This window comes from Phascolarctos cinereus, unplaced genomic scaffold, assembly GCF_003287225.1.
Source record: "Phascolarctos cinereus isolate Bilbo 61053 unplaced genomic scaffold, phaCin_HiC Scaffold_3;HRSCAF=262, whole genome shotgun sequence".
NCBI classification, from domain to species: Eukaryota; Metazoa; Chordata; class Mammalia; order Diprotodontia; family Phascolarctidae; genus Phascolarctos; species Phascolarctos cinereus.
The window spans coordinates 107,486,795-107,498,292 of NW_027555736.1; the positions used below are offsets into that span (position 1 = coordinate 107,486,795).

Below are 11,498 nucleotides of genomic sequence, written 5' to 3' on the forward strand. Positions count from 1 at the left end.
ATGTACCAAAATATTTATAGTAGCTCTTTCTGTGGTGGCAAAGAATTAGAAATTGAGAGGATACCCATCAATTGGGGAATGGCTGAACAAGTTGTGGTATATGAATGGAATGGAATACTATTGTGCTATAAGAAATGATGAGCAGGCAGGTTTCAGAAAAACCTGGACTTACATGAACTGATGCTGGGTGAAGTGAATAGAACCAAGAGAACACTGTACACAGTAACAGCAACATTGTGTGATGATTAACTATGACAGACTTAGTTTTCTCAGCAATACAAGGATCTAAGACAATTCCAAAAGACTCATGATGGAAAATGCTGTTCACATCCAGAGAAAGAACTATGGAGTCTGAATGCAGATTGATATACTACTTTCACTTTTTTTGTTTTTTGTTTTTTGTTTCTTCTTTCTTGTGGTTTTTCCCTTTTGTTCTGATTCTTCTTTCAAAACATGACTAATGCAGAAATATGTTTGACATGACTGTACATCAGATTGCTTGCTGTCTTGAGGAGAAGGCAGGGAGAAAATTTTGGAAATCAAAATCTTATAAAAATGAATGTTGAAAACTATCTTTACATGTAATTGGAAAAAATAAAATACTATTAAGTGGAAAAAATTTTAAAAAGAAAGTTGCAAAAAAAAAAAAAAGAAAGTATACCAGAAGACAGTTATGGTGCATTTCACCAATGGTAGATGCTCTTGCAATCCCTACTAAATCAAAAGCATGTAACTTACTATCTTTCAAAACGACCCCAATGTCTTAACAAAATGGGAGGAGGGGAGGAAGGAAGGGACAATTTACAGTCTAAGAATTCTTAGCTATAAATAAAATTCAACTGCTTGAAGATGAAGTATGCCAGTCTCTGGGCCTTGATAATGGGTATGGACACACAGTCGGGTGACCTGGATTCATTTTATTTACAAAGAAATTTTATATTCTCTTTTAATATAATTCCTGGAGGTATGCAGGACAAAGACTAGAGGGCTTCCCCCATGGCAATATGCTCATGCCTTCTTCTACATACTGTCACTATCTCACATCACTTCACCTTTATTTTTTTTTAAAAAGGCAACAAGCCAAAAAAGTCCCAAGAAGTTTTTAAGCATGGCCAGAGTCAGTCTTAGGCTTCTAAGGAAGCTCTCAGCATCCATCAAAAGGTACTGCACAAAGTACGTAATGAATGAATAAACAAAGGCATGGAAAAGAAAGAGAGAGAAGGCAAAAACATTCCACTTTATCTTGGAATTGAAGTTTATATTTTCTGTAATACATTCTCTTTATTCTTCTAAAGATAGGCTGGGAACAAACTTAGGGCCTAAAACGTTATATGAAGCAACAAACTGAACATTCAGTCACTTAGTGAACGACTCAGTTTGATTTCTAGGATTGCTATAAGCACAAATGGCCCACACTCATCTTTTTCACAAGTCTTCAGAGGAATGTCCAAAATCAAGAGGGCCAGAGAAGGCACCAGCTTGATATTCCTAGAGCTTGGGAAGGGAGAGTGAGGGGAAGTAGTGAGCAGGGAGAGAAAGAGCACCAAAAAGGAGGCCACCTACATCCAGCAATGAAATCGGCCAAGACAGATTACACCAGTGTTTATACTCGGCCCTAAGAAAAGTGAATGAACACAAAGCAATCCAATCCCAGAGCTTGGATGTGCCCTGGATTAACTGGAAACCAAAAGGAAAACAAAGACTTTGTCAGCTTTATGATGTGTATCTAATGTGCAAAGAAAAAATCTGCTCTTTCTTCTCTCTTGGTGTCTTGTATTTTTAAGTAAATGATGAGGGAAAGACATAAAACTAAAATAAACCACAACTGTTCCTTTGAATATCCAAAGCTGGTAATACACTTTCAGACATTAAGGTTAATAAAAGGGCTCTCTATACCTAAAGCTTAACAAATCTTACTGAAAATGAAGTATACTTCTAATGCATATGAAATCTAGGGAAAAGAGCCACTTATAAACTAAGTGCTATGACTCTCTTAACTGCCTTGCAGAGTATAGCAGCTTGCACAAAAATGCGTAGGCTGTCCAAGGATTGTTATTCATGATGAAACATTCCACTGGCTAACTAGATTCTATTGCAATCTTCCTTGTTATTGATATTTTAAATTGAGACTGAATTTACTAAATACTTGAGATTAGTACCTTTTCAGAATAGTTGAAAGTCTTTCAGTCATCCTGATGACAGTTTTTGTAAGATGAACAGGAGCCAGATTGTGTTTAATTCATGAAAGTATTGGGGGAAACAGAATAAGACATCTTCCTGCCTAGTCTAGATCATGCTAAGTTAAACACCAAGTTGGCCAACAAGGTGATTTTTTTCCTGATTTAACTTCTGTTAAGATCTCTTAACCTGATCAAGTTCCAATCTTCTAAAGTCCAGGAAGAATTCTACCTCATAATAGACAGACTCTTGTCATAAATATGAAGAAAAAGAGAATGTTTGAAGAAATGAACTGCAATACAAAAAGCAGATGTGACTATCAGTGAGAATGTAAAATCCAAATAGTTTGGCCAAAGCTCCAAGGGGAATCTTATAGCTTTACAATGCAAACAGAAATTGAAAGAGTCAAAAAAATTTCAACCTACAACCCCAATTCAGTCTTCACTGCCCTCAACTGAGCTTACTGTGTGTTCCTTCTCATCAAGGCAACAACCAAAAGAGTAAATAAATTGCAAAGGGACCCCAGAAAAGTAAATATTTGCTATCAGGTCTATTACAATGGAAACAATGTCCAATATTTAACCACCCTTGGTACCAGATAATCCCTACATCACCAGCCCCTTACCCAAAATATACTCCCAGTCTGATCTTGGTAGAGAGATTTGAAACATAAAGTAAAATGCCTATTCAAATTTGGACTTATTATTTATGGTAATAATAGCTACCAATAGAGATATGAAATATTTCATAGAAATTGTTAGCATCAGATTTGCCTGGAAAATAAACATTGGCTTTCCTTTTCCAATGACCATAATAAGTCTTAAGTAGCAAGACTGCACTACACAGTGGAAAGAACACTGGTCTAACCACTCCAATGCTAAGATTTTATCATAAAAATATTATAAAAAGAAAAGTGGACCTATAGGGAAATAAAGCAGCTATGAATGTGTGTGTGACATCGTTGTTTTATTTCCAAAAGCAAAAAATTGGAAACCTGTACGTCCAACCAATTGGAGAATGACTGAATAAAATAAGCTATATTGCTACAATGGAATATTATACCCTCCAAAAAGGGATAAATATGAGATATATGAGGAAATGTAGAAAGACCTTCATGAAGTAATGCAAAGGGAAAATCATAGCCAGTTTTACACAATGACTGCTACTACATTAAAGGAAGAAAACAAAGCTGAAGGGAGGGGTGAAACCAGGCAGACTGGGGAAGGGACATCTGGGTAGACAGTTACTGTTAAAAATGTTGGTTCTGTCTTTGCTAAATGCAAAAGGATATGCAAAAAGTTGTGTTCCTTATTTTGTATGTTTGATTAATAAGTCTTTAATGATGGTAAAGTTTATTACTTTTTTTTTTAAAGAACACTGACTAACAATCAGGAAACCTGGGTTACAGTCCTCCTTCTTTTATTAATTAGCTACGTTAATATGTTAACCCACCTTTCTGGTTTTCATTTTCCTCACTCCTAAATGAAGAGGTGGATCCAGTCTAAATGACCTCTGGTCCATTCCAGCTCTGTGAGTCCACAACTCCCCCTTCCCATTTCAGTGCTTTTGTGTGTGTGTGTGTGTGTGTACATACATACATACATATAATATGTATATGTATGTATAGCCACATCTTATGCATGTTCATTGTGAGTTCCGAAGATTCATTATAATAATACATGCAATCCCCAGAACAAACCTGCCCAAGTTGTGCTCCATAACTTTAGCAGCCTATAAAAAAGACATTCTAGAATCCAGCCAACATATATGTAGCTCTCAGACTAACACTTTGAGTGAAGAAATACAGCTATTAAATGTTAAAACCTCAATACAATAGTATGGAAAGACTTGCTATGATACAGGAACAGATAATTGTATACTTAGGCTGTACTCATTACATATTTGTTTCTATTTTCTCAAAGAAGAACATCGTTATCTGAACATTAGAACCAAATCATTTTTTCCCACCTGTTCTCAGCAGAGGTAAGAAGGAGGAAGCCAGGAAGGAATACAAGAGCCTAGCTAATGCCCTAGTACTGTAATCCAGAGGGCACTAGGAGACAATATAACAGTTGCAAAACTAAGAGATAAAAATGACAATGGATTACTAATTCTTCAGCTTCCTGGTAAATCTTCAGCTTCCTCGAGGTTATATCTGAAGTATATTGTCTCTACCTATTTGTAAAGAAGGACTTTGGCAAGCAAATCTCAGAGACCCTCCACTTAAAGCTACAATTTTGTCCATTTTAGCTGGGTTTTCCCTTCCCTCAACCTGGTACTGCTTTCCTCCAAGTTTTCCCGATTTCCTGTAACCTCACCAAAGGGATTCACATAGATCATCTTCTTCTTTAGGTCTATTATCACAAAACCAGATGCATGGGGCAGGGTCATTAAGAATTGCTCATTAGAAATGGATTTTTTGTATAGGTTACAAAAAAAAAATACAAAATTGGTGTTCAAAATTCAATTGTGCCCCACATTATTACTATAGCAGATGAGGAACTAAGAACTCATGACCAGTACTGATGCTGAAAAACCTCTGGGCCATTAAAGCGCCAAACCCACTAATGCCACACAATATTAACATCACAACAGAGTTTCAAGACAAATTCTTGTTGCTTCTTCATGTAAGAACTAGAAAGGGAATGACTTAGATTTAGGATCACACATGCTAAAATCAGTCAAGAAAAAAACAAAAATTGAACACCAAGTGACACATGCTTAAAATAAAATAAATATACACATAATAAGAGTACCTCTAAACATTCTTGCACTTCTGTTCACATTACTGAACTTTTCTATTCCCTCCACACTAAAGGATAATGCAGATGACTCACTATTACACAAAATCTTCAATGCAAAATCCCAACTACCCTCATTCCCTACCCCCAAATAAAAAAGTCACTTTTCCCCAGAGATCTGGACTGTTGAGCTCTTTAGCTTAAGAATTTGAGGGAAGGAAAAGGAAAGAAAACAAAAATCTAACTACATTTGGGAAATTGGTTTTTGTGAATATTAATGACAAATCACCCTTCTCCAGTGTATCCCCAAATACCAACACTATCCTCCTCAACCCCCAGAAGACAAAAAATCCTTGGAGGGATATTATTACAATTACTACAATACATCCAAAATATCTACGGAATAAAAGGGGGAAAAATCAAGTGAAATCTTTGTGATTTATCCCTAAGGAAACTGAAGATACACCAGGGAGAAACATTAAAAGACCAAGCTCATCATCCCTGGAAAGAGAATTCGAAAGACAAGATGAAAAATCAACTCTTAAATTTAATGGTAGATGGTTAAAGACATCTTCCTTCAAGGATTATGACTTAAAATCAACATTTGTGACCACAGGCTTGAAATGCTTCAATTTCTTATTACAAGTTGATTAAAAGGTTTAAGTTCAAACAGCTCATAATCCCAAAATATAAATAAAAATCTAATGGCAAGAGACCACTCTAAGTTTCACTAGAAGGTTTTTCAGATCACATTTTGCATTTTCTTTCTTTAGAGTCTACACCATTATTTTGTACCATCTCCTTAACTAACCCTGAACAGCATGCTGGTTTTCAGGCTAGCACTGATCATACACATACTAATTCTATATGACATATTATATTTCTACTAATACATTTCAGAATGTTTTCTTTGAATAAAGACGGATAATTAGGAAGCAAGTTTCTCAAGAAAAGATGACAAAGTTAAGCTACAGGGAAATGATAGATGACAACCAGAAATTCACTACCAAACAGTAACTTGCGCAAAATCACTCAAAAAATGTTTTTGAGTGGGGTCAGGATTAGAGAATCAAGATTTATAAGCTGAGTGGGAGTGAGGTACCTAAGGCAAAGAGAACAAAGTGAGTATTAGCCAAGCTGAAGTAAATGGTGAAAAAAAGAACTATATAAAAGGTAACATCATTCTTATTGTTTTGCGATGGAAAGATGATAAAGTATTTAGGAGCAGCTTCATGTAATTTTTCTGTGTTAAAATCATTGTGCCTAACTGTTAGGTAAGAAGGAGGTAAATATTATTTTAGTCAACTGAGGAGTTGTGAGAGAAGAAATAGAATTTTTTACCCTGTTCATATGTTGCTTGCATGTCATTTCCCCCATTAGAACATGGGTTCCTTGGGGCAGCTAGGTGGCACAGTGGATAGAGCTCTGGCCTTGGAATCAGGAGAACCTGAGTTCAAATCTGACCTCAGACACTTGACACTTCCTAGCTGTGTGACCCTGGGCAAGTCACTTAACCCAGATTGCCTCATCCCCCTCAAAAAAAAAAAAAAAGAACATGAGCTCCTTGAGGGCAGGGACTGGTTTTGCCTTTGTATCCCCAGCAATTAGCACAGAGCCTGGCCCACAGTAAAGAATGACTTGTTGACTTGACTGCCTGCCCATTAGTAATTATGGACAAGTAGACTGTCTGAGAATTTATTGGTCAATCTATCTTTTTTTTTAGCCCAAGGTAAATTACCATCTTAGATTCCTTTCTGCTGTATTCATGTGGCCACTCATTCATTCAGTGAACAAATATTTGTCAAGTAGATGCCGTAGTGTGCTAAAACTATGATAGAATGTAGTTTGGTTAAGACTTGGTCACTGCTTCTGTGGAACTTGCTGTCTAGCAGAAGGCTAAGAAAACAAAACACTATAATACACAAGATTACATGGTGTGTTAAAGAGCTGCAAAACAAAGTGCTAAGTGAAGTCTGAAAGGTATCAAGGAAGGAGGGCTCAACGAAAACTGTGGAGAAAATGGTATTTGAGTTGAGCTTAAAGGAGGGTAAAAATTCAACTAAGAAAAAGGGGGAAGGAAGGCATTCCGAGTATTGAGAACTCAGGAGAATGCAGAATAGTTTATGTGGGGGTGGGGGAGAGAGAGCACAGATTAGTTCTGTTTGACTGAAATAAATGAAGAAGAGGGATGATTCCAGAGAATGACAGACAAAGGAGTCTGAAGAATTTTACTGGGTGGATATTAGGTAGTGATCAAAGATGTATGAGTAGAAAAGTGGCATGACTAAGTATAAGAAGGATTATTCTTGCAGGATTACAAAAAAAAAAATGGATTGGAGATGAAAAGACCTGTGAGGAGGCTACTGCAATATACCAAGTGGGTGGTAATGAAGGCCTGTACTAGACTGTTGTCAATGGAGATAAAGAGATGGAAGAACATGAGGGATTTTGCAGAGGTAGAATCAATGTAAGTTGGATATGAGAGGAAAGGGAGAGGGAAGAGTTAAAGGTGACACCAAGGTCATAAACAGGAGAGAAAGGGAGAATGGTGGTACCACAGACAGAATAGGGCAGTTGAGTTTAAAGAGGAGGTAACAAGTAAGGCTATTATGAGGATACCCCATAAAAGCCTGATTTCTGCAAAAATTCACTAGTTATCTCATAGAGCTGTTGCAAGGAAAGCACAAAATTTAAACAAGCATGATTATTATTCAAATAGTCAATATTTTACTATTATTAGTTCAACCTGGAAAATGGAATTAAAGAATATACTGGTAGGTCAATATTTCTGATTCTCACAACTATGAAGCCACATGCTAGGGTGGACTTTTTCAGTTAGGAGGCTGTCAGAAATCAAAAATACATTTCCAAGAATAAATAAAAGTGTTATTAGAACACAGCTATGAAAAGGTAACGTGTATGCCCTTAGATTATTTTCATCAGAAACCAAACAAGTTTGTCTTCAAAGCGCTATATTAGAAGATAAACTAACTGATTTTTATTTTAAACCCAGTCTGTACTACTATACAAGAAAAGATTCTGGCTACCATGTCCTTGCATGATAAAAGGACACAAGATACAATGAGCAAATTAGTTTATAGGCTACTCTTTTCTACAAACAACCTTGGATGTACCAAGTAGTCAAGGTTAAAAAGAAAACTTATTAGGTCAGAATTACTAAGACCTAAACAAACAACTATTAATAAAGGGATGCAGCAGGTTAAGGGTCAAGCTTTGTGCAGAACCCATATTTGGCTTTGGAAATTCTATTGGTTGTTTCCTGTAAATGTGAAAACAAATTGACAAGAAAGTTAAGCAAAGATATAACCTTGGTGAAAGGTTAACTTTGGTCTTCCCAAATCACATGCTAATAACTAACCTGGTTCTAAAAAGCTCTTCTCTCACTGAAGCAGGTCACATCTAGGCGGCTCAATTTTTCTGTGGTACTCGGATCACCTCCCTCTCTCCCTTCCCTCATTGGTAGACCAGAGAAGGAAAAACCAAGTACCGTGTAGCCAGCCTGTTTTGCCCTAAGGGCTTAACGCAAACCATGAAATGGAGCATAAGAAATGGCATTTTCCAAACTCTGGAAAGACGAGGGTTTGGGAAATGGTTGAGCTAAGTCCCTAAGAGCTATTTAAAAATACTAGGCAAGAGAATCTGCAACTACAAGTCAAGCCAACATCAGCAGCACGCCTAAATCGCCTCAATCTTGCCTCCCCATTCAGAACCAAATCTGGGCAGCAGAAGCACCTATAATCATCAGGATCCCAAACTCCAGGCATTTGTTTCGTTTAGACTGCCCTTAAGAGGTGAAACACCGGATTTAAGACCCGTACATTTTAAAAGACAAGCTCGGAAGCCCGGGCCAGTCCTTTCACATCTACAAACCACTCCCTCCTCCCTCCCGGCTATGCAATAAGACCGAAGGTAGAGAGGGAGAGTTCCAGTCAACTGACCACCTTTGGGAGAGTAGGGGAGGAGAAAGGAAGGGAAAGGAGGGGAGGGGCAGGAAAGAAGAAGCAAACCAACAAGAGGTACCAAATTCGCCCACCTTTCTTAAACTCTTCCAGCATGGCGTCCAGCTTAGTGTCATTGAAAACAAAATGCAAAGGGTGATTGTAAAACTTCGTGATGGTTTTCAAGGGAGTGGAGTCATCAGGATCAACGAACGCCAAGTCCTTGACAAAGAGGAGGTCCACGATGTTGGAGCGCTCCCCTTCAAACACCGGGATGCGAGTGTAGCCGCTCTCCATGATCTCTGACATCGTGTTAAAATCCAGGATCGCCTCTCCAGTGATCATGAAGCAGTCCCGCAGCGGAGTCATCACGTCCTCCACTGTCTTGGTGCGGAGCTCCAGCGCCCCTTGGATTATGTTGAGCTCCTCCTTGACGAGGTCGTTGTAGGGGTCGGTGACGCGAAGCATCTCCAGCAGCTTCTCGCGGTTGTAGACTGTGCCGATCTCCTGGCCCAGGACGCAGTCCAGCAGCTTGCTGACCGGGTAGGAGGCGGGAAAGGTCATCATCATGAAAAACTTGGTGAGGAAGATGGTGTTGGCGCCCACTGCCAGGCCGTGCCGGGAACAGATGGCCTGAGGCACTATCTCCCCAAAGATGACTATGCCAATGGTGGAAACCACCACGGCCACCAGGCCCGAGCCCGCGATGTCGTCCAGCAGGATGGTGAGGGTAGTGTTGACCAGCACGTTGCCCAGCAGCAGGGAGCACAGCAGGTAATTGCCCTGCCTGCGCACGGGTTCGATGCGCTTGGCGTAATTCTTCTCTTTCTCCGTGCCGCAGTTCTGCACGATGCGCAGCTCCATGGGGTCCAGCGCCATCAGTCCCAGGTTGAGGCCGCTGAACATCCCCGAGAGGCAGAGCAGCAGCGAGATGAAGATCACCTGCAGCCAGAAAGGTAACAAGAACTTCTTCTCCTCCCCCACGATCATCTTCGTGTCCTCGCCATCGTGGTAGATCCAGGTGGTCTCTGCCCACGGAGGGGGAGGGAGCCCCGCCACGCCACGGCCGCCTTTGCCCCCCACGGGGCTGCCCGCCGAGCCGGGGCCGCCGGCTGCCACGGGCGGGGTGGAGAGCGACGTGCACAGGTAGTAAGATTTGCTCTTCTCAGTCTTGCGCAGAGGCTTGATTTCGATCTCGATGATGCCCGACGTGCGGCGGTTGAGGACGATGTGGGGCAGGATGATGATGTCCGAGGTGCGGATGCCGCAGCGCTGGGGGCCGCTCTCCGGCTCCGGCTGCAGGGGGCCCCCGGCCCCCCTCTCCCCGTGGCCCTGCCGCCGCCGCTCCTGCTCAGTGAAAGCGATGCGAGACCAGGTCTCGTTATTGATGTTCTGCCCGTAGACCCGCAACTTGACCCGGGTCCGCTCGCTCACCCGCAGCGCCCCCCCTTCCATAAACGACACGTCGTTCGTGTCTTCCAGCCTCAACCCGATTATCACCGTCTCCTCCGCCTCGCCGGCCCCCGCGCAGCTGCCCCCGCCGCAGCAACAGCTCAGCAGCAGCAGCAGCCCCGCCACCACCCGCAGGACCTCCCGGCCGTGGGCACTGGGGCTGCGGCGCGCCGCCATCTTCCAAGTGGGCAGTGCGGCGGCCACCGGCCCGCCCGCCATCTTTACTTCGGGCTTACAACCGCCACAGCCAATCATAAGGGGGCTGCTCCGGCTGCGGCTTCATCCTTCTCTCTGGCTGCCCGAGGCGCAGGCACCGGCACCTCAGCTGGGCTGCCACCGGGAGTCCTCCCCCGACACTTCACTGCCCCCTTCCCTTGCTGACACTGACACTGCCGGGGCCAAATACTGGACCTCTAGCCCGAGTGGGGAGGGGGAGGAGGCGGGAGCGCTCTGGCATCAACTTGAAGAGCACGTAGGCCAACCAGTCAGGAGCGAGCACCCGCCCTCTCAGTTAGGGGGCTGGAATGAAGGCGTGGCCACCGTCTGCTCCATGGGCCAATAGCAAGGTAAGGGGGTGGAGCGATCTTGTTACCCCGGCCCCCTCACCACGCCAAGTTTCCAACTGCAAGGCGCGTGACTCTTGTGTATGTGTGAGGGGTGGAGGTGTGGCCAGCAGGAACCCATAAACCAATCATAATTCAGAAGTCGACTGAAAAAGGTGGGGCTACCCAAGGCCTAGCCAATCATATTCTAACAACCCTCCAGCCCGGCGCTCTCCTTCGGGAACTTGATAGTAGAGGGAGGCTCGTGCTTTTTTTTTTTTGCAGGTGCAGTGTCAGATTCAGAGCTCTGCCCTGCAGCGTGGTATTTTGTGCTTCGCTGGAGCAAATACATGTGTTGGCTGCCTCTCATTTCATCGCTTGTTCTGCGGGACTTAGTGCAGGTGCAGCGTGGACTGAGCCCTTTTCTAGCACCATTAGCAGGGGGCTTCGGCAGGGTTAGAGAGGCCAGTTTGGAGAGGGGAAGATGGAAGTATGCGTGAAGCTAAATGTAGTTTTTATTGCCCAAGGGCATCAGGGTCGGGCAAGAGAATCCCACTTCCTTGGCTTGAACAGCAGCGTGCTGGAAGGGGGTAGAGAGGCATCATTTACAGCTGGCCGGCCAGCTC

At 42.3% G+C, this 11,498-nt stretch overlaps 1 protein-coding gene across 1 annotated transcript in view; it reads right to left on the minus strand.

Moving 5' to 3' along the window:
- Positions 1-10,735, minus strand: part of CNNM2 (cyclin and CBS domain divalent metal cation transport mediator 2) — a 164,475-nt gene extending 153,740 nt beyond the window's left edge. The window contains exon 1 of the mRNA XM_020967649.2: positions 8,974-10,735. Within this exon, the coding sequence (XP_020823308.1) occupies positions 8,974-10,585 (1,612 nt within the window). The 5' untranslated portion in view covers positions 10,586-10,735. The remainder of the gene's footprint in view (positions 1-8,973) is intronic.
- Positions 10,736-11,498: the final 763 nt, after the last annotated feature.